Consider the following 23,964-nt stretch of genomic DNA (forward strand, 5'->3'; position numbering starts at 1 on the left):
TCTGTAATATCTGGTTTTGTCCTCTTAAAACTGTTCTAATTCTGTTTCATTCACTTTTTCTGTAACACTTCTATATTTTAGTGATTTAATTAATGTCAATACAGTGTTTTATCAAATAGTTATAGTGTGTGGAGACTACTGACATTTGGTTATTTCATAAGATCCCAATTTGGAACCTAGATGATTTTCCAGGTTTGTCAGCATTTTGCTAATGATGACATATTCAAGTTGATAATTCTATATATAAGCAAATAAATACTGCCGTATAGTCTAAAAATACTTCCATAGAGGCACCATGCACTCTTTTGAGTTGGAGACATTTGCTTAAACCTGTAGAAAAATCAAAATTTGTTCTGAGCAGAACCCATTTACCCATCAAAAAATTTTTAAAAAATTATAGGAACCTGTGATTCATATAATTTAATTTCAGATAAGCTTCATATTGCATTCTTCCCTATTTATTTGAAACGGAAACAAAATTGGAAATGTTATTTGTTCAGTTTCAGTTCGTTTACATATTAACTCTCTATAGGTTGCCCTTGAAAATATTTTTCAGATTAGGAATGTTTTATCTTTACTAGGGATAGCCTGAAAATAAAAAGTAGCTCAGTAGTCCTTCATATTGACTCTTGTAGAGGAAAGATATCTGTGTGAAGCCATTAAAAGTCTTGTGATCAGTCCTTAACCAGCTCTGAGGAAAATCCTGGGTCACACAGAGTTCAACAGTCCCTAATCTTGAATACTAACTCCAAAATCACAAAACTCTTATGACAATCTGCATGCTATGGCAGTAGGTTTATTTTTCACTTACCGAAAATACCTGTAAGAAACTACGGTATTGCAGCTAAAATCTCATGAAATATGCAAAATAAGGGATAATTATAGGAAGAATAGAAAATTTCTGAATATATAAAAACTCCTTGAAGGGAGATATGGTTATGCTGTCTTTTTATTCCAGAAAAATGCAAAATAGTGCTTCAGCATATTGACAAAGTATCTACAACAAAATATTTTTTTTAAGAATTGCATGTTACAGGACAACTCAGAATGTAGAACAATATCTTAATTATTCTGGTTTACTTAGAAATCTTATCTGTTGTCTATAAGATTAAAGCTGTGTTTTTTTCCCTTCATATCATGTGAGTTTTGCAGTAGACTATCTAAAACTCCTAACTATTCCTTCTTTCCAGCGTTTACTATTCAGTTTCTATATTTACACAGATGACCTCTAAGAAATCAGCAAACAGACATAGATGCCCTCTGTCTTTGCCTCATCCACCACCCCTTCAAGTTTCTGTTGTTTGGAGAATCATGAACCAATGTTTATACTAGAATGATTTCTAACACCCTCTCTTGCTACTACTGTATTTTAAAGGTAGCCTGAAAGTGTGGCCAAAAGGTTTGCCAACAGAACTGGGTTTAGCTGAGAAAATATGTACACTGCTTTGACTCAGTAAACTTATGCTGCAAATGATTCAGCTTCTTCATATTTGCTTTTTCCCATATTAGAAAACAATTAGCTTACTAAACAAATTTGAGCATTTGGGGGAGGGGGTGGTGGAAAGATCTACTCTGAGTTTCTGTAATTTGATTTAGAATTACAGAATATTTGATAAGCTTGTTTAAAAATGGGCATGTCCAAATATTATCGTAAACATCCAATGATTTGTTTTACCTGCAATATAAGTATTTTACTTAGTTGGCTTACATAGTAGCTAATAATATTTGTTAATGTAATTTAACTGCTGTGAACCTTTACTGAACAAATATTGAAATTTATACAAGTCAAAGAATGAAGATCTCTAATGACTTTTGTAAAGACTTCCTTTTAATAGTTAAAGAGAAAAGTTTATACAACACAGCCTATGTGATTAACAGCAGATTTTACATTTAATAAAACAAAGAAATATATGTATTTGCTTTATTCTTTCTTGTATAATTTGCATTACTGTTATGGGTATTTAATGAGCAAATTCCAACTAAAATGCTATGTTGATTTTCTAAGTGAACTTTGAAATAGCTATGTACCTTAACTGTTTACAGTTATTATCTATCTTAAAAGTACAAGTGTGTTAGGCTTGATGGTTCTAGTACAATTATCTTTCAGGAAGCAAGCCATTTTGTAATCCAGATGTTTGGCTTGGTATGATACTCAAATGTTGACGGCCTGCTATTGCAACAAGATAAGCTAAATTTACTTTACTAATAAAAAATATGGGGTTTTTCCAGTCATCTTAAAATACGATGCACAATTGATTTGTTGGGTCTACTTTTATGCCAACTTTCATTGAAAATAATAGACTTCTGCTTTGGCAATGTGACTGATACCTTATTCCCGCCACATGACATAGAATATGCACATTTATTTCAAGAAGCTTCATATTTCAACTAAAATGTCATTTTAAAAAATACTTAAACGAACTTGTCTTGGCTGAAATAGTTTGCCAAGATAAACCTAGGTGTTCCAGGAAATAGCAAAGGTGACTTTGATGCAATAGATCTGAAAATCTTTGCCCATTGTTCCGCTAAAGTCAAATGGATTACCCAGATTTTTTTTTTCCGCTTTTATCAGCGTGATTATTCTTCTCCCACCCTCTACACAGCAGTTTATTCACTGGTCCAATTTAAAATAGAGTAGTATCCACTAACTTACATGACTAACATTTTTCTAAAAACAGTTTGAGATGGACAGTTTGGTGCAGCACTTAAGGTACTGCATGAGAAACCAGTAATTTTTAGTTCTTGTGATTGTCACTCTTTCTGCCCAAAACACTGTGGAGTATGTTTTGAGGAAAACATGTATGCCACTCTGAGTTGTACAAGAGAAAATCAGGATATAAATCTCATAAAAGGCTAATTATTTTAAAGCCTTTTAAATACCTTTTGCAGAGGCACCTTCAGCTAATGTTACTTGTTCAAAACACAGCTTTTGTGTATAATAATATAGTTTTCTCCAAAACTGTAACAAATTTCTCAGCAGTGTTTTTATCTATAACCTGCTACATTTTGATTGGGTTTTTTTTTCTTTTTAATTGTATTTATTGTGCTTTCATTCCTCCTCATGCTCTAGAGCCGTGATGGTGAACCTATGGCACGCGTGCCACAGGTGGCACATGGAGCCATATCTCCTTGTGTTGCCCTAGCTCAGTTACAGCGTGCATGCGCGCGCTGGCCAACTGATTTTCGGGCCTTCCGGGCCCACCAGAAGTCAGGAAACAAGCTGTTTCCGGCCTCCGGAGGGCCTCGGGGGGGGGGGGGAAGGCAGTTGGACCCTCCCCAGGCTCCTAGAAAGCCTCTGAAGCCTGGGGAGGGTGAAAAACAGGCCTTCTGGTCCCACTGGAGGTCAGGAAATGGGCCATTTCCAGCCTCCGGAGGCCTCCAGGGGAGTGGGGAAGGCCATTTCCGCCCTCCCCAGGCTCCAAGAAACTCTCTGGAGCCTGGCGAGTGCAAAAAATGGGCCTACTGGGCCCACCGTGCCATTGCGTGCCGAAAGTGGGGGGGAGCGTGCGCATGCGCGGTGGGCGGGGCACATTGAATTATGGGTGTGGACACGCACGCGCACAACACTCCCCCCCCCCGTGCTTCCCCCGCTTTTGGCAAGCGACGGCAAAGGACTGCTCTAGAGTCCTTTGGAGAAGACTTACATCAATTGTGATTTAAGACTGGGCTATTATTTTCAGACTAAATCAGTACCCCATACTAGATACCATGGTGTTAAAGAGGAGGAGGAGGAAGAGGAGGATTAACTCTTCTATGATTTCAGTGATCTTGTCTTTATAATCTTGCATGGTTGCATACCAGAACAGCGAAAATTTTGCAATATTACTTTTCTTCTCTCTAAAAATCATGTAAAATTTTGCTAATGGACCAAAATTTTTGGCAATTTTGCCTCAAAAGTTTCATAGGTAAACATCGGAAAATGCAAAATTTTTATGAGTGTCAAAAATCTCACAAGAATTTGAGATTTGAATGTAAACTGTCATGAGATTTTAGACTATTTTAAAAATATTGTTACTTATTTATTTTAAACCGGGAGGGGGATACCATCAAATTTACATTTCTTACCCTTTACCCTCAGAAGCAGGCAATTATATAGGACCAAGGTGAAGAACGAATATAATGTGTCTGCATCATGTCCTTTCTTTAACTACAACTTTCCCATAAAAAATGCTCAAGTTGCACTGCATGTGTAAAAAGATTATTCAAGTAGATGAGCCTTTGCTCTGATCCAGCATGGTTCTTTTTACATGGCAGCTTTAGATCTAGCTTGGCATCTAGTAGAATACAGCATTTCCTTAAAACAGTGTTTTTCAATCTTGACAACTAGCAAGGCTGGGCTGGGGAATTCTGGGAATTGAAATTCACACATCTTGAAGCTGCCGAAGTTGATAAACAATGCCTTAAAGGAAAAGCAATTCATTGGATGCTTACATCTCTTAAGCATGCTTAAATAACATATCTGCATTAGGTTTAACAATTCATTTAATTTATAAAATTTTAATTGGGTCCTGACTAATATCGGTGTCTGTCTGGAAACGATTATGTTGGAAGACATTATAATTAGTTCCCATGGATAAATAAATATCCATTAATTTAGAAAAACAGCTATAAAATAGATAAATTTCCTTTGTGCGTCATACTTATACAACACATCTATTTACTATATTGCAGCTCTGGTAGAAGAAATCCATTCCACACAACACGACCATGATGAAGCCATCATGGCTAGACTGAAGTTGGCCAGTGAGGAGAGAAATGATGTATGTAAACAAGTAAGGCTACTGGAACAACCTCTTGAAACGTATGTACACATCTTTATTCTGGCTGCTTAATGTCCACTGTCTTGTGGGAAAGCTCGGGTGTATCTATCACACTTTCTTCATATGGCCATTATGCATATATGTATGCTGTATATACCTAACTCCATGCATACAGGCACACGTTTATTTTCTAGCTCTTAGTTTGCTTTAGGTGGGAGAAAGAAGGAAGTACTTGGTGGATTTTTTCAAGCAATTATATAACATGTTTCTAAGCTCCAGTTTGTGAACGTAGTTTGTGAGGAATCTCGGTGGGCACATTCTCTTAAATTCTTGGTTCTCCTCCTTGGAATGATTAGAAAGAGCTACATTTCTACAGGTCTTAAGCAGGACACTGGTTTTATTCGCTACAGTTTAGATTAATTCATGTTTGATCTCAATCTTGATCCTGACACAGGTGATGATTGACTGTGGTATGTAAGAGAGGGAAACCAGTATTGATTTATGCATGGATAATTAAAGGAAATGTAACATTTCATCCAGGGGTTCAAGAGTTTGACTACAAAGTTGTGAATTAGAAGTCTTACTTTGTAGGAAGACAATTAGATCTTTTGAGGCTACTTTTCCATCAGAAATAAAGTGAAACAAAATAAAGTATTTTGTTAATTTGAAATAGAATATATTTTGTTCTGTTAAATTCATTTCACCTGGAAACCGTTTTTTAAAGATGTTGCAAAATGATCCATTAAGTTGTTAATATGCATTTTTCTTTTTTTTGTTTTAGTTTATGCTATTTTTCAAAATACAGACATTTTGCAGTTTTCTTTAATGTGTACTTTTTATTATTATCTTATTTTCACAATAGTTGCAAATATATTTCTGTAGTCTCATTTTTTTTGCATGACAAAGTTTGAAAAAATCTGTAATTTTAAAGTGCACTGAGTTTTCATTTGAAGTGCAAAATTAGATAAGCTTGTATAAAAGCACGAATGGAATGACTACACCATCCCTTGCTGCAATATTAATAGGTAATTGAGGAATGCTATGCAGTATTTCTACCGCATGCAGATTCCAGCTTTGTCGATGCCTCCTAATCCCTGATTTGCATGATATCATAACTTGATTGCTCGCTTTACTGATTGGTATAATTCAATTTTACAGAAAGGTTAAAATATATTTACAAGCTTTTCATTCAACCTTTTATAATGTTATATCTCTTTATTTATTACCATTGTTTTGGAAATGAGGTAGAACAAATGTTTTGAGCTAATAACATGCAGTTCTGCAGAAAGGTTTTGACCGAGCTAGTAACAACTGAAAAATGTGTCAGCTGAAAAAAATGAGGCCCAAGTCTTTGTTCTTATCACATTGTTTCAGTCTAATTGTTTGGGGTTTTAGAGAAGGTTTAATTTCCCAAATTACTCTTAAGAAGTAAAAATCAATAGACTTTGTTCCACAGACTTGTGATGGCAATTCCATGCAAATGTTCTTGCAGATTAATTTCATTAAAAATAGTGAGCCTCGGACATAGGTGTTAGGATTGGAGAGCTAGAGATTTTTATTTTGCTTTGGATTTTTTTTTTTTTTCATGAAGGATGTGATAAAATTAAAATATATAATTTCTGCTGGAGGTTTATTTATGTTTTTCAGTGGGTGCAGAATTAAATAAATAAAAGGTGCCTTGGTGCCCCTGCCGCTGGGGAACTTTCTTCATCTAAGCACATATGAACAATTGATCCTTGTAGTCATATATAGCAGTAAACATTAATAACTTAACATTCTGAAGTCAGTGCTGAAGATATGGAGCATTATTGAAAGATGGAATCGAGCAGGTGGCACTTTAATATGTTCAGTGTCATGGTTGACTCTAAAGACCAGTAGAATGAAATTACTTGAGGGTTCTAAAGATTTAAAAAGCGAATTCATTTTGCTGCACTAAGGAAATGCTACTGATCAGGCTTTCTGTGTCCTTTTTTCTAGGCTAGAAAATATTAACCCTGAAGAAAATGACATGGTAAGCCATTCTCTGAGGAGATTTCTTGATGTCAGTCTTATATCTTAGAGGCTTAAGTTCAATTGAGTGGGTTTCAGAAACTAAGATGTGGGGAAAAGAAGAATTGACACACTAATAATGTACATCTTTGCTGCAGTATGAAAATTCAATAACTTCACTCAGTCAATTTACAATTCACATGTGCCTATTAATTAAAACCCTATATTAAATAAAGTATATTAAAACTTCTTGTCTGACTAACATAGAATGCTGTTGGTAGACATTACAGGAATTACTGAACAGAATAAACAATGCAGACACCGGTATGGCGATAAGGAGGACAGGAGCTATAATTGTCGATCGCATATACAGGACCCAGAAACAGAAAAAGAAAATAACAGCTGAAGAAATTAATGCATTGATAGAAGAGCGAGATGCTGCACTGGCTCAAGTAAGTCTATGTTAGTTTATACCACCTCATCATCATTGCTAAAAATATGAAGGGTTTGCAGTTTAGTTTTTAGAAAAGTTCTTGATTACCCTACAAAAAGTATCACAGTGAAATAAGTTGTACACACACAGAGACATAAACACATTCAATGCTGAATTTTTCAAAGTCATTTTTTGAATTCTTTTTAAATTATATAAGAAGTGGAAAGTTCAGGAATTTTAAATTCTGAAGACTGAATCTAAATTCCAAATGTCATTGGAAACCAAAAGTGGAAACATGTAGAAAGGGGGGGAACATACATTTAACAGAAACAGGAATAAAAGGAACAGGAAACTACATATTTATTTTTAAAATGTGTATGTAAATACAAATAGTGAATAAGAATGATTAAAGCTGTTGAAAAGCAACTCTGAAATGGAATATTTATGTTGACCCTTCTTTCCAGAAGGTTACTTCTTCGGGAAAGTAAATGAGCTGCAAAGTGTAGCCTCTATAGAAATTTGCTATTTCTATAGAATATTTTTTTCCCCAAAATTTTGTCTATTATTTTTTTAAAATATAGAACACAAAAAGTAAAAGAGAAGACAACAGAAGAAGGAAGGTTTATAATTGATCTATTCCACTTTTGATCTATTTAATATATCTTTTGCAATACACTTTCCAACATTCCTTTAGAAAGTTACTCTGAATTATAATTTGAAATGGTGCATATCTTCATCGGGTCCAAGCTTGTCTTTATAAAAGGCCTTTCTTTGAGCATTTTCTTGGCTCTGAGCTCTTGGCACCTTGAGATATGTACGTCTGTCACTGTAGTATATTGGAGTTTCAAGGAGATAGTGCAGGCCATAAATGCCACTTTTATCTTAAGTATACTGCACTCCAAATATTTGATTCCAAGCAGTACTGCTCTGCTTGATATATTAAAGAGTTAAATGTATTTTATGGACTTCCCAGTTGTATAGTGCCAGGCAATTAACAATTTTATTACATCGGAACTTTCAAATTTTAGCTTTTAGTTTGTTTCAATAGAAGAGAGTATATGTAGCTCAGAGTTGACCTGTAGTGTCCTTGGTGCTCTCTAAAGTTGGTTATTTGCTTGAAGATATTTCATTACCCAACTAGCTAACATCATCTTGCACATGAAAGTGGGGTTTGCTCCCTGTTTATATACAGTAGCTTGCCCTGCCAGTGTTGGTAGGAAAATTTCCTCCTTGATAATTATTTGATTAAGGTATTATCAGCCGTGGTGATACAGAAGTTAGAATGCAGTACTGCAGGCTACTTCTGCTGATTGCCCATTGCCAGCAGTTCAGCAGTTTGGTTCTCACTGGCTTAAGATTGACTCAGCCTTTCATTCTTCCGAAGTTGGTAAAATGAGGATCCAGATTGTTGTTGTGGGCAATATGCTGACTCTGTAAACTGCTTAGAGAGGGTTGTAAAGCACTGTGAAGCGGTATATAAGTCTAAGTGCTATTGCTATGCTATTATACTCTTTTTGTCTGTTGGTGTTAATTTCTAATTTGTAATCATTTCCTCTAATGATAAAGATATCCAGGGAAAGTAGTATGTGGTTTTCCCTTGTGAATTTTATTCCTTTGAAAATGTTAGTCTTTCATGTGTCTTCTCTACTTGTTCCTTTTTTTATTATGATGAAGGTGTCGCTTGCATATGGATCAATCAGTCAGAAGACATAATGAAAACTCTCTAAAATTTTAAATCCTATGGACAGATTTTTTAACTGGAAAACCATGGATATCGTAAATCAAATTAAATCCAAAAAAGCTAGGGAATTCATGGAAATTTGGCATTTCCAAATTCCAAAATCAGCCATCTATCATCACATAGAGATAAGCCACATCTATACAACGTTAAAAAGACAATAAAAAAACTGAAAGGAAAACAAAAAGAACAGAATACATTCTCTCCAGCAATCAACACCCAGATAAACAGGAATTAAAACCAGATCAGCAATCAAGCAGAAAATTATACCTGAATCAAAGAATTACCGAGGGGAAAACCACACTTCCACCAATACTGGCAGAGCGAATGACTGTATTTGAACAGAGAACAAACTCCATATAGCATTGATGATGTTACCTAGTCAGATAATAAAATGTCTGCATGCAAGCAACCAAGATCACAGCTCACCAAATATTCTATAGTAGTAGTTATTTCCCTGGTATTTATCCCCTTCACTTAAGTGCATTTTTAAACTACCCTTAGTTTCTGTTTAGTCCTTATTTTTCTCTGAAGAGAATTTGACATACAGCACAGTATAATATTTATGTTCTCTACTGTTCTTTGTCTCAGACTTGATTTGCCAAATAAACGACGGAAGGATTTTTATCTTGATGAAGAAAGGAATTAAGTTGTCCATGATCTTTTATTGTGTTGCTGATGTTGAGACAAATTAGTATGAACTAGCTGGGCAATTTGTGGATTATTGTCTTTAATAGCAAAAAAAGATTCCTCCACGGACCCTCACCCCCACTCCCCATCCCCGTGTTTTAACCCAAACATCAAATTGGCAAGATAATATTTATTTCACAATTGATAGAAAATTAGATTGCTACCAGGATATAAAAGGCTAAATGCAGAGATTGGCAACTGGTATCTTCCAGAATATTTTTGGACGAGAACTTCCATAAATCCTGGACAGCACTCCTGGTCATCAGAAATGTGGGGATTTGTAATCTCCAATATATGGACAATACCAGTTTGAGTATCCCTGGTTGGACTTAGGTCCCCATCTAGAATAGATCCCCAGACATATTCTAGATGTATCATAGATAATATCTTAATATCCAGATGTTACTGCTCATCTGAAATAAGTTGTCACTGAATATCTTTAGAGAGGAGCAGTACTTGAACCTTATTTATTTTATTTATTTATTTATTTATTTATTTATTTATTTATCAACAAGTACAAGGAAACATGTAACAATATAGACATAGACATGGACACATGAAAAAGATTGGCACAAATAAAAGAATATAAATAGGCAAAACATAGCCATAAACACATAGAATGATTACATATAAATGGGGACAGTAGGACATGGATGGTAGGCACACTGATGCACTTATGCATGCTCCCTTAGGGACCTCTTAAGAAATGTGAAAGGTCCACGGTGGATAGTTTAAGGTAAAAGGTATGGGGATTAGCGAGACTACAACAGGATCAGGTAGATTGTTCCAGACATTTACTAATCTATTGCAGAAGTCATATTTCCTACAATCAAGATTAGAGTGAATTACATTGAGTTTGAATCTATGGATAGCCCTTGTGTTATTACGGTTGAAATTAAAGTACTCATTTACAGGTAGGATGTTTTGGTAAATAATCTTATGAACTAAGCATAGGTCAGAACGTAGACAACGTCGTTCGAGGCTATCCAGACCTAAAATTTCAAGCCTGGTGGTATAGGGAATTTTATTTCAAGCAGAAGATTTGAGTACTCTTCTAGTAAAATATCTCTCTCTAATGTATTGATGTCTGAAATGTTATATGCTAACATTTATGCAAGTAGGCTATTCAACATTGCTTCTGAATAGGTATCTGTTAATATTGGCAACAGCTATAGCCCCAATGGTTCTTGAAGATCATTGATCAGTAAATTGAGGGTTGGAGGGATATTTAAGAAAGATTATGTTGTGGTGATTAACATTGGGCCTTTGCCTTCTGTTCTAGCCATTTGGTATCAGACAAAAGATATAGGCACAATCATATGCTTTCATTATAGTTTGAGTTCAGCTGGCAAAATTTATTATTCTTTAGTAGCTACTGTAGTTGTTTGTAAGTATGCAGTCATGCCCTGGGTGATATCTGAACTAGTCTTATGAGTATTGGCATTCCTGTCTTATATGATGCCAATTAAGTTGTAATTAGCTGATAATGAAGGTGCAATATGCCCTTAGGAGTCTTAAATTAAAAATGAAATTGAATGTGTTGAGTGTGACCAGGTACTTATTAAAAATGTAGGTGTGCTATAGTCATCATAACAGGGTATAGTTTCTTCACAGGATTTAATGATACATGCATATATAATCAGTAATAGTCCACTAGATTACTGTACAAACATACAAATTACTTTTACTATGTGCAAAAACAAATAAAATGGCATAAATTCAAATATTTGATATCACGTTCATATATATTTTCAAGCGACTATAAGCAAACAACAAAACTAAACATTGACAGCACTCTTGGTTATTCACTTTGTTTTCTTTTAGAAGAGAAAAAATGTTGACATTCAGTTGCCAAGTTGTATTTATTAGTGAAGAAGTAGTGTGTGATCCTGTGGAATTTCTGTCATGGCTTTGCTCTTTGCAAAGGAAATGAGAGGACTGAGATAACATGCTTAAATGAAGAAATTATTTATATATCGTTGACATGTATTATATACACTAGTCCTTCTTCCCAAACATCTGTATTTCTGCTAATCGTAACAGGTATTGCTTAGATAGCTCAAATCGGTAAATTGCTAGATAGTTAAGAGGACTGTAGAAAATAGACTGTATTGTTCTGGAGGAAGGCATGGTAGACCCGTGAACAGTTCAGTCCTGCAATATTATAGATCCTGCTTCTTTTTTTCTATTTCAGAGTGATCAAAACAATTGGATTGTTTAGGGGGAGAGAAAAATATTTCTAATTAGCTCTTCCTCTCAATGACTTTGGTTTGAATAAATGCATTTGCCAGTAGTGGGCAGTGTGATGAAATAACTCAAAACAGCTGCTGGCCTTTTGCCATTTACACCTTCTGAACAGGAATGTTTAACATGAGTGACTTGGCAGCCGAGCTGAAACCTGGTAACAGAGGAAGGGCTACTGCTAGTTTTCTCTTACTTGTTTGGGGGCAGGGAAATGGTTATTTTTCCTTTGCAAACAGGGAGTTCAGCATTCTCAGCTGGGTGTTATTTTTTTTTTTCCTCTATACTCAGGACCTGTGATTGTGTTACAATCTAGCCAAAAGGCCAAAGATATTGAATTTGTTTTGTTGTGGTGGTTGTTAAAAGAAAAACAGTTTTTTCATAGCTGGTGTGGCACTATTTGATACTCAGCACTGAAGCAATAACGTAATTGGCAAGCAAACCTGGTTTTCCAGCTCTGAATAGTTTGATCACATCCTGCTTTGCAGGAACATGCTTATGACTGTTCATGAGCAAAATTGGCATTTAACCAGTTCATCTGAAAAGAACTCAAGTCCCTTTCTCTATTCTTGGCATGCTTGTTAAAGGGCCTGCAGCTCCAGAGAGAGCAAAGGTTTAAAAGTAGCATAGCTGACTGCCCACCTTTATCAGTCCCAGATAGCAGCTGATAAACAATAAGTATCAATAGAACTTGTGGGTTAGCTTTAAAACAAGCTTTTCTAAGGGTCATCTTATCAAAGGGAAGCATAGCAGTCTTTTTTTTTCTTTTATACTTCCAAAGCATTCAAGCATTCTCGCTACAGGCAATTGAGCATTTCTCATAAAAGATCTGTACCTGTGAGGTACAGTAAGGGATTCCCCCACCACTACGTTAAAAACTTTTAGAATTTGCTGTAAGCCGCTCAGAATCAACCTTGGACCATAAGATGGGTGGCAAATAAATTTGATAAATAATAAAGAAAGAAATAGAACAAGAGTAAAAAGAGGGACCTTCATCTAGATTTAGGAATCTGTACATTTTACTTTGAAAAGGGCAAGTATTTACTGTCATGCTATTGTGTAGGTTATTTTAAGATATATTGAGAAGAACATTCCTGGGAATTACCATGCACCAGGTGTTAGAATATTAGATTAGGACTGGGCATATCCAGATTCCAATTGTCATTCAGAAAGTTCAGGACATATTGGTTGACTGTAGCAATTAACCGAGAGTAAAGGCTAGATCCCTGATGGCGAACTTATGGCACGGGTGCCACAGGTGGCACGCGGAGCCATATCTGTGGGCACACGAGCGTTGCCCTAGCTCAGCTCCAGCATGCGTGTGTGTGCCAGCCAGCTGGTTTTCGGGCCTTCTGGGCCCACCGGAAGTCAGGAAATGGACTGTTTCCGGCCTCCAGAGTGGTGGGGAAGGCCATTTTCGCTCTCCCCACACTCCAAGAAAGCCTCTGAAGCCTGGGGAGGCCCACTGGTAACCTTTTTGCTGTCATGTGCCAAAAGTGGGGGGAGCGCAGGGGGGATGTCACACCTGCATGTGCAGGGTGGGCGGGGCACAGGGAGGAATTGAATTATGGGTGGGCACGTGTGTGTGTGAACCCCCACATTCCCCCTGCTTTTGGCACGTGACGGCAAAAAGGTTAGCCATCACTGGGCTAGATGTTTCAAACCATCTTTTCCAGAAGAACTCTTGTGTGTTCACACCATGGTCTTGCCTCCTGCTTTAATTTCCTGGAGGCACCTGGTTTTTACATCCTGAACCTGATATGGAAAAGTTATAGGACTCTCATACTTTTTGCCACTTTTAGAGCAATTAAAAGGTAAAAATACAATAGGTGGATTAATTCCATTAGTGCAAGACCTTGGTCATGTAATGTGAAGACATGTGAGTAAATGATTAGCTTTTTCTTCTCACATTTTTGGAAAGAGACCAATCTCACAAGAGATGAAAAAAATCATGTTTTATTTGGGAAAAAAAATGAGATAAAAGTAAATACTTTTTAAAATAAAAATGCAGATAATTTATGTTGATGAAGACAAATGATAGGCCTGTTTAAATTACAATGATACCCAACCTAAGAGAATATTTACCAAAAACGTGCTGTGATCCTAGTCAACCATATATGCCTCTAATCTGTTACAAATTGTATATTTGGGAGATTCAACAATTTAATGTTACATACTACAAGAATATTATAAATAAACATACCCAGCCTGAAAAATTGGTAAAAGATTGAGGTGCTGATGCCAACTCAATTTCCCAGAGAAATAAGAACATTGGACTTGATTTAGCACCACAGAGAAAAAAGAAAGGGGGAAAAATTTAATGCAAATTCCTGGTTAGCCTGGCACCTAATTCTACTGAAAATAACAATTTTCCAAATAAATGTTCTTCTGCTTTATTTACTGGGACTTTCTCCAAATTTCTGAGAATTCTCCTTTAATTATAGTCTCCTGAGGAGATGGAATACCTCTTCTTCCAAAGTTTCAGTCATCAGTCTTACTCCCAAATGCTGTCTCCTGGATTTAAACCAGTCGGACTTCTTTTTTTCCACCTGAGAGAAGATCTGGAATAAAGTGTGCATAAGCAGAGCATGTATCTCTCCCTCAAGGAAATGGATAATATTGTGTGTTTGAGTTTTCAACTTGTGTGATAGTGACCTTTAGCCAGTAAGTATCTTTCAACTATCTTTGGGTTGTCCAAGATTGGTACCAGGGGTGAAATGCTCCAAAGTCTGCTACCAGTTCGCTTCACTATCAGTTTGCTGCACATGCGCATGCGCGGTGCATAGCAAATGTGCGCTTTGCGCACATACGCATCACAGGCACTACCGCACAGCGCTGAAAAAGGAGGATTAAGAAGCCGTTTCTAAGGTAAATAGAAGAGTGAGGAGGGGGGAACAGCTGTGCCGTGCGATTTAGATTCGTTAGAAAGCAGGATTTCCTGCTTTCTAGTGAATATAAATCACACGGCACAGTTGATCATCGGAAATACCGGTTCATTTGAACCGGTAGCATTTTTTTTACTACCGGTTCACCTGAATTGCTGGCTTTTATTATTACTGGTTCAGGCGAACCGGTCCGAACCAGTAGCATTTCACCCCTGATCGGTACGCTATATCCTAGACCAAATTGCATCAACAGTATTTTTTATGTGTAGTATGCAGAGTAATAAACAATACAAAATCTATCAAAATGAAATTACCCAGAAAATCTTGTAGAGAACAGGAGGGGCTTTGGAGATTCAATTATGAAATTACAAATTATATCATTTATTTGTGAGGTAAATTTCTGATTAAAATTTAGAGGAGTCTGTGATTATAACAGTCCAGAGGTTTATTACTATTACACATTAGATCTTCAGTTTTAAGAAAGAACATTAAGCTTTAACAGAGATATTCTAATTCCGGTATCCAGATCCCTAATCGGAAATTCCAAACAAACCTTCATGCGTAGTCTGAATTAGGATTTAAGCCACACAAGCTCACAACCTAAAATGTATCTCATCTTTCAAATATACAAATAGGTCAGGACAATGTCCCTTTTGAAGTGTACAATATTCTTTCCTATCAAAAGTGATGCTTTTGTGGAACTTTGTCACGAGTCCAGACTTCCTTTTCTCCTTCTTTTACAGCCTACAAATCTATCCTTAAAGGCCTTACAAGCTTCTAGACTACATTTGCCAAGGCATTATTGAATACACATCATAGTTACAGTCTGGAAAATGCCAGGCTTAGAAACGGCATGGATATTGTTTCTTTGTAATTGTCTTTATTTAATTAGCTTTTGTTGTATTGTTAATGTACTTATTTGCTTTGATTTGGTTTATTATAGTTTATTTGCTCTCAAGTTTCTGTTTTTATAATTGCTCTAAACTCCTATGACTCATGACATTTGGCAGTATACACATTTAATAAATAAATACCTTCAGCAGATATAGGCTGAAATTGTCCCATTTAAAAAAACAGTTTGAAAATCTAGATGTGATTTTAAAAAAGAAAAGAAAGTGCCTTGAATTATATGAGTTGTGGAAGAGATTTGAGTTCAAAGCTGATCTCCAGCAAATATGAGTTTGACCTCTGTAACTAGTTTTGTTTGTTTCAGATTTAAAGCTTCAGTAAAATCTCATGGGGGTTTTTTCAGGGGAGTGGGGGGAGCCAAGAATAGCTCAGAGATGCTTTCCCCACTTTGTCTGATACTTCATGAATCATACCAGCAAGTAAAGTAAATTAATGTGAAAATAGAAAATACACAGTAAAATTAAAGGCTTATTTGTTAGGATTTAATGTTGAAAGTATTCATAATAAAGGTGTTGATATAGGAGTGACTGACAAACATAAATTTAAAGAAATGTTAAAAAGGGATTTGAAATTGCAGATTTGGAAGAGGCCATATTGGTCCATCAAGTCTAGCCCCCTGCTCAATGCAAGAATCTACGATGGATGGTGATTCAATCCTCTGCTAAATACATCTGATGACAGGGAGCCTGTCAACTTCCTGAGAAATTGCTCCCACTCAGTTAGAATCTGTCTTCCAGACATTATTCTGCACCCTGGAATGACTGAGAATATAACTTGATCTTTAAGGTATTTGAAGGGTACCATCGTATCACGTCTAGTTTCTCAAGGCAAAATATCTGTGCTACCTTCATTTTCTTTTCACATAATGTCAATTTCTAGCCTGTTTTCACTCTAATTTCCTTCTTTACTGCAGTCCCAATCCATTTAAAATTGTAAATAATTTTAAGCTTTGGTCTTGCCCTTCATCTTGCTCTTCACAATTTCCAGATAAAATCGCTTCTTGGAGAGTCAGTCCAAAACAGTTGAGGAGCTCTTTCTTCATTTCCTATTGTTGTTGCGAAGTCGTGTCCGACCCATCGCGACCCCATGGACAATGTTCCTCCAGGCCTTCCTGTCCTCTATCATCCTCTGGAGTCCATTTAAGCTCACACCTACTGCTTCAGTGACTCCATCCAGCCACCTCCCCTTCTTCTTTTGCCCTCAATCTTTCCCAGCATTAGGCTCTTCTCCAGTGAGTCTTTCCTTCTTATTAAATGGCCAAAGTATTTGAGTTTTATCTTCAGGAGCAGTCAGGGTTGATCTCCTCTAGGACTGACCTGTTTGATCACCTTGCAGTCCAAGGGACTCACAGGAGTCTTTTCCAGCACCATAGTTCAAAGGCCTCATTTCCTATTAGTGCTTCACTATTTCTTTGAACAGTTAATACATTTATTATTTTTGTTTCCCACTTTAGTTTTCCTAACATATGTGCAATTCTGGATTACTTATGTGCGCTCTTCCTTGGTGCCTTCTCCTTTCTCCATGTATCTTTTTTTTTCTTTCTGTCTTTCCATGTCCTTAGCCATCTGGAAAACAGTTCTCCAGTAAACTATAGTAGAAAATAGTGGGTAGTTTCATATGTCACTTTAAACCAGATATTGTTTTAGGCATCGTCATTTTAACCAATTTTACTTCCGTATTTATGGAATAACTCAGAGTTAATTGGTTAATTGGTTAACCAATTAATTGGTTAATTGGTTAGGAGCCTGAGTGACGCAGCAGACTAATGCTACTGTTAAAGGTAGTATTTAGCTTCCAGCTGCCTGCAATTACTGCGAGTTCAATTCTCACCAGGCTCAAGGTTGACTCAGCCTTCCATCCTTTCTAAGGTAGGTAAAATGAGGACCCGGTTTGTGGGGGCAATAAGCTGACTTTGTATAAAATATACAAAAGTATGAAGGCTATTGCTTAACGCATTGTAAGCCGCCCTGAGTCTCCGGAGAAGGGCAGCATATAAATCAAAATAAAATAAATAAATAAAATAAAATAAATGTGGTGCATGATCTTAACCAATGATTTTAATATGTAACCATTGTTCACTAGATAATTTTTGAATTTGACTTTGTGGAACTTTTTATGAACTTCAGGCTTTTCACAGCATTAATATCTAAGGTGCCTTTAAAATCTTAAGAACTGAATGTAAGATTTTACAAATGGGATTTACAACAAATGGCATGCAAAGCTTTACATGGCTTGGGAACAAATTACATTCAACTTCACCATCCTATCCACCTTGCGGTCTTAGCTTGTCAAAGGGCATCTTTTACAAATCCCATCATAAATACAATACATTGTGCTTTTTCTTTGTGGCTGCTCAGCAAGAAGGGGAAAGCTTGTCTTTCTAGAACAGATAGCAGATAAGTTGTTATCTCATAAATTGGATTAGTGCTTAGAGGCAAAATTACTATGAGGAAGGAATAAAGTTAATTAATACCTATCAGAGAGCCTATGGAAAGGTTAGTGCCCCACCAAGAGAATTGGATCAATTTGGGCAGAAAGAAAATCAGATTAGTATCTTAAGTGGAATGTTAGGTCTCTATCTTCAAGCAAGTCCATTTCTAGGAATAAGAAATTAGCTGGACTATACAAAATATGCTTGATAGATTTTTCAATGTTATTATAATTGAGACAATAGATATAAATAATAAATTGTGTTTTCTAAAGGTTGTCTTCCAACAACTTCAGAAGTGTTTTCTTCCACTTTCTATAGCAATAGCAATAGCACTTCTTATGTGTATACCCCTCTATAGTCCTTTACAGCCCTCTCTAAGCAGTTTACAGCATATTACTGGTACTTCCAGCAGCCTGGGTCCTCATTTTACTAATCTCAGAAGGATGGAAGGCTGAATCAACCTTGAGCCGGTTAGGATCGATCTCCTGGCTATTGGCAGAGTTAGCCTGCAATACTGCATTCTAACCACTGCACCATCACAGATCCTTCTATATTGCTTACACTATTCTGATTTTGTGTTTATGTGTCTGTACGTGTATATACATATACTTGCACATATACATACAGTGTAGTATCCCAGAATTTTTCTCTTCTCCCTGCCTACACTGTGTAGGCTTTTTACATAGTGTCACCAGCTATCTAAATAGGCATCTATGAATTTTTTGAAGTCATTTATTGAATTTTCCATTAATATTCACAATGTTATCAAAATTCTGCTTTGGGATGCTAGTTACTTGTTTTATAAAATCACCAATTATATTTGTTCCAACAATGGTGTTGTTTGAAAATTGCAAAACCCACATTTGTCTAGTGCTTGAGGGTACAATTAAACTATATCTTTAATTACAAACATTAATTACTTTTTAAAGTGGATGATTCATCTTCTCTCTAATTCCTAAGAACTATTCTACCTTTTAAAAAAAGACTTTAGGAAATATCCTCAAATTTGCATGAAAAGCTTGTTGGATTAATTGCTGTTTGACTCTTCTGTAGTAGTGTTAAGCACTAAGTTCATCAGAGCAAACTCCCTAACCACATTTTGGAAAGAATTCAAATATTTAATTTTGGAACCTTGGGAAGAAACAGGAAATAATTTTGTACTACTTGTAGTTTGTATCAGCTTTTTTTTTTAGAAAGAACTATGTATTTACAAATAGTGTACAGTAATATTACATAACTCAATATTACATGTCTCTGGTTCAGTTTTGATAGAACTATTTGCATATGCAGAAATTCATATTTATATGAATCAATGATTTTTCCTTTGCTAGGATGGTGACTCGACTCCATAACTAAAGTCCTACTTTACAGAAAACTGGTAGGGCATAGAACAATGTTATATTTGAAGGACTCTTTAGATAATTTAAACATAAAGAAGAAGGAAAGCAGGGCTTTGAAGGCCCATTAGCAGTTCATACTCAAAGAATAATCATATTTGTTGTTGTTGTTGTTAGTCACAAAGTCATGTCTGACCTATCGTGACCCCCTGGACAACGTTCCTCCAGGCCTTCCTGTCCTCTACCATCCTCTGGAGTCCATTTAAGATCACGCTGACTGCTTCAGTGACTCCATCCACCCACCTAATTCTTTGTCATCCCCTTCTTCTTTTGCCCTCAATCGTTCCAGCATTAGGCTCCAGTGACTCCTTCCTTTTCATTAGGTGGCATATAGTCATATACAGTAGATCAATTTGGCAGCTTTCCGCATCATGGGTAAATGTATTGCTTTTTTATTTACATTACAGTACTGATTTCTAACTGTGTATATACAGACAAATAAGCGATAAAGTGTTCTCTCACTTGTCTAGTCTTTGGTTGAAGTGGAAGAGCCAACCTAAAATTACATGGACATACCTGTTCTGTTGAACAAAGTAATCATGAAGATTACATGCTGTATTGCTTTTAAAACTGAAGGATACTGTATGCTATATGTCTTGTATACTTTGTTTTAGACTCTGCAAAGGAATTTGAGACATAAATGTACTAAATTGATTCAAAACTCAATCAGTGTAAGAAAAATATTTTATTTTGAATACTGAAAATAAAATGGTTCCTTTAATTCCTTTTTAGTTATTTGAACTTGAGGAAGTAAAAAAAAATTAAAATCTTTTCCCTTCATTTTCTCATTACAAATTGCATTTATGCATTTCCTCTTCTGATGTCATTCAGCTATAGAGAATGTAGAAAACAGCAAAACTGAAGTAATAAAACAAAGCAGTCATTGAAGTGCTTGATCAGTGAGCCTCAGCAATAAGGAAATATATAAGGAGGTCTGAAAGGTGCAAATCTGAGAATGAGGAAAGACAAAAAAGGGTGTGGGGACTCTCCCACACTATGGATTTTTCATGTAGTTTCACTTATGAGTCAATTGAAAGAGCCTTTGCCCATATAGAAGGTCAGTTTGGCTTGGTGAATTGTATCTATTAAATCTTCATAGCAGATCCTTAAAGTGGTTCGGGCTGAGAGACAGTCAGTGGTCTAACAATATCTAATGAGCCTTCTTGGTTATACAATGACTTCAATTGGGCTGCCCTAATCTGGCCAAACATACCTCATTACATTAGCCTCATATTTGTCTAGTGATTTGAGCATTACATGAAAGTAACTGATACAAGTGAGAAGTATTTTACTCTTTGATTTTATTTTGGAGCTGTTAATACTAGGAGTTTGTTCTTCTTTTAAACTTTAAGATATAAGATAACAGGAATAAAAACCATAAATCCATAAAATTACATCATGCTTAAATATTTGTTTTTAATTCCTATGTCCCGTGAGGAAAAATCACTCTAGCATATCCCAAACTTCTTTTAAAAACCTGGGCTGAGGCACATGGAGGAAGTGGGAAAGCTGGAGGTTTAAAATAAGTTCACATACAAGGATCTCTTGGATGTAGAGACGCAGTATTCAAGTCTTTTGTACCCATTAATATAGTGATAAATTGCACTGAAATCAGAAGGCTTTCTTTTGGTAATACATAACTAGCATTGTATTCTAGACTATTAATAGGTCACCTTAAAAGTCTGGAGTAATTATATGGTTCAAGAAGGCAAAAATATTATGGGTATCAAAAAGAAACATGCTGTATCTTAATGTAACTCCTCTCAGCCTCAAAGAAATACTCCGGGACCTTTGGCAGCTATAGTAAAACTTCTAGTAGACTGAAAAGTCCCTAGAGGGAGGAAATGTTTTGCCTACTTTATGGGATTTCCAGTTTTAAGAGTGGACACTGGACAATATATGTATGTATGTTTGCTTTGCACTTATATTATAATTTATTTCTAATTTTATTTTGGTATTTTTGCATCAAAACTTTGTGCCAGAATCAGTGACTTTGCCGCTAAAATTTTGGTGGCCCAGTGTTGGCCCATTGTTCAGGAGATTGACGTGCTTATGAAGTGGAAATGAGTGTGTTCTGCCTTGCAGACATTTGAAGGAGCCCTTTCACTCTCGTTTTGATATTTTCACATCCAAAAACATGTAGTTGGAAACTGAGGCATGTCAGCGTGCCTTGGGGGCTGCAAGTATGGTCACAGGAAGCCTACAAAGTGTAGTTGTCCATTCCTATTTTGGATAAATGCAATGCAAAGTGCATGGTGAAATAAAAAGTAAACGAGGTAGAACAAAACCAGAATGACTTAATGCACTAACATTTTCTAAGCACTGAAAAATCTGATTTTCAGTCTGACAAAGAGCCACAACTTCCTGATCAGGGGTAAAGAGCAATTATACTTCCCCCCAGTTCTGTAGTTGTTGTTACATTTTATTTCTAGTTCAGCATTTCCCTGACTGTATAATTACCTAGACAGACTATTAAAATGTATGCATGTACCTATTCCTCATCCAGCTAGATGATGTCTTTTAACTGACCTTAGATAATCTGGAAAAATTAAGTAGAGCCAGACTTGACTTTACTTGGATGGGAGAACCAGCAAATTCCAAGACTGTAATATAGACAGAGTGGTTAAACCTTGGAAGAACCCAGTGGCAAACAACTTCTATGTGGCTGCCAAGAAAATTCCATAATTACCAGGAATCAAATTTGATTCAAAAGTGACTTGGCATTTACCTATTATAATACAGTACTCGTTTGATGCTAGTCTTTACTAGAAAATCCCCTACTGGCATAAATGCAAACACTTTAGGGACAGATTCTGTCCCTGCCAGTAGGTAATAGAAGTTCCAGTTTAACTTGCACATCAGATAAAAAACTGCATTTATCACATGTATTTTAGTCTTCTGGCATATTCCTCGGAATCCATAGCATTTACAGATCTGTGCTCTTTTTTATATTTTTTTAAATAACATCTGAGATATAACAGTGCTTACTTAAAACACCAAAGCGAAAGTGAATGCATAGAAAAGCTTTATAAAGTAGCCTTGTGGCCAAATAAACAGAGAAAGAATTGCTGGAATGCTGTTTACAGAGCAGTGTAAGGCAGTGATGAGAGAGAGAATAAGGCTGAATGGCCATCTTCTACCCATGTTTTTTTTCTAGCCACACCTACACTTGAGTGCATGCCTCCATCCCCTGTAATGTCAATTCCTACTTTGGGGTTCCCCCACCCCAGAAAGGACTCTTAAGTGGAAGGACATGTCTTGACATGTCATTAGCCCCAAATACAATTCTTCATATCACTATTTAAAATACATTTACTCTATTCAGACTGCCAAAATCCATTAGTCTTTTAGTTGTCCAGATTTGGCAGCTCAGATTTGGCACATCTCAAAGGGTTTTTTTTTTTTGTTTTGTTTTTTTGTTTATTTGTAATTTATTTGTCCACGTTTCCTTGCTTGTAGAAAAAAAATCCTTGGCTGCCAGATTTGCTTCCCACTGCTAATGAGGAACCTGCAGGAGGAAGATTCATCACCCTATGGAGCACATGCAAATCTATGAAAAAAATATATTATCAAGAAAATAGTAAATGGTTTAGTGGCTGGGAGAAAGTAAGCCATGGTGTATATTTCCTAAAGTAACGTGGAGATGTTTTGCAAAGGACAAGAACTGTTCTTGTCCTCCTATGCTTAACTGCCAACTTAATGTTTAGGCAATATCTTTATTTGCATATGGATTGCAAGAAAATCCATTGAAGCTTATTTGAAAACCAGCTCATTAGAAGCACAGATTGTTTACAGAACTTTATTTTCCTGTCCATCAATTTACCTTGGTGGTGTTCAACTAAGCAACAATTGCAGTTATATCGAAAAGCTGCTTATGTTCACATCAGCTCCCTCTGCATTAATCAAGGATTCTTCTATTTCATTGCTAAGGAATCACAGAACAAGCAACAGATTTAGCCAAATGTTTGCACTGAAATTATTGTCTAGAAAGGAGCAGGATACCTTTTCTGGGCTCAGTTGAACTCCCTCTCTCTTTAACACACACATGCCCAAAAAAGCTCTTTTTTCTAATGCTGGATATTGCAGTTCTTATTTCAGGGAAAGGCACTTTGCATATGCTTTTATGACTTTCTGTTCATTACTTCAGCCTTCCAGAGTTAAAGCCCAATATTAAAAAAAAATCCAGCTCATCATAATTGCTGGTGAATATATTGCCATTTAATCTGTGAGACCTTTCTTTGTCTACTGTCTGTTGTCAAGGTAAGTTGCCAAAGGTTTGGGGAAAAGACAAATCTAATCAGATCAATTTTAGTTGGGATAAGTGAGGCTCAGAAAATGGCCCAGTGAGTTTGTCGCATAAATTTACATCTGACTGTGTTAATTCACACACATTACCCTACATACCCTGTCATTGAAAAGGTTCATAACTTTAAGGGTTCAGGGTAAATTTGGCAGCATCTGGATAAGTTGGCAGGGAGAACAGTGGACTGT

General features: G+C 36.2%; 1 protein-coding gene across 2 annotated transcripts in view; it reads left to right on the top strand.

The window, feature by feature from the left end:
• The window catches only part of MIPOL1 (mirror-image polydactyly 1), a 174,426-nt gene that overhangs the window by 53,460 nt on the left and 97,002 nt on the right, over nucleotides 1–23,964 (top strand). For both annotated transcript variants that reach the window (XM_070931390.1, XM_070931391.1), the window contains exons 5-7: nucleotides 4,672–4,801; nucleotides 6,738–6,771; nucleotides 7,031–7,201. In XM_070931390.1, the coding sequence (XP_070787491.1) occupies nucleotides 4,672–4,801; nucleotides 6,738–6,771; nucleotides 7,031–7,201 (335 nt within the window). The remainder of the gene's footprint in view (nucleotides 1–4,671; nucleotides 4,802–6,737; nucleotides 6,772–7,030; nucleotides 7,202–23,964) is intronic.

The sequence above is a fragment of the Pituophis catenifer genome, unplaced genomic scaffold, assembly GCF_029215685.1.
Source record: "Pituophis catenifer annectens isolate HBS135680 unplaced genomic scaffold, rPitCat1.0.hap2 SCAF_1, whole genome shotgun sequence".
Lineage (NCBI taxonomy): Eukaryota > Metazoa > Chordata > Lepidosauria > Squamata > Colubridae > Pituophis > Pituophis catenifer.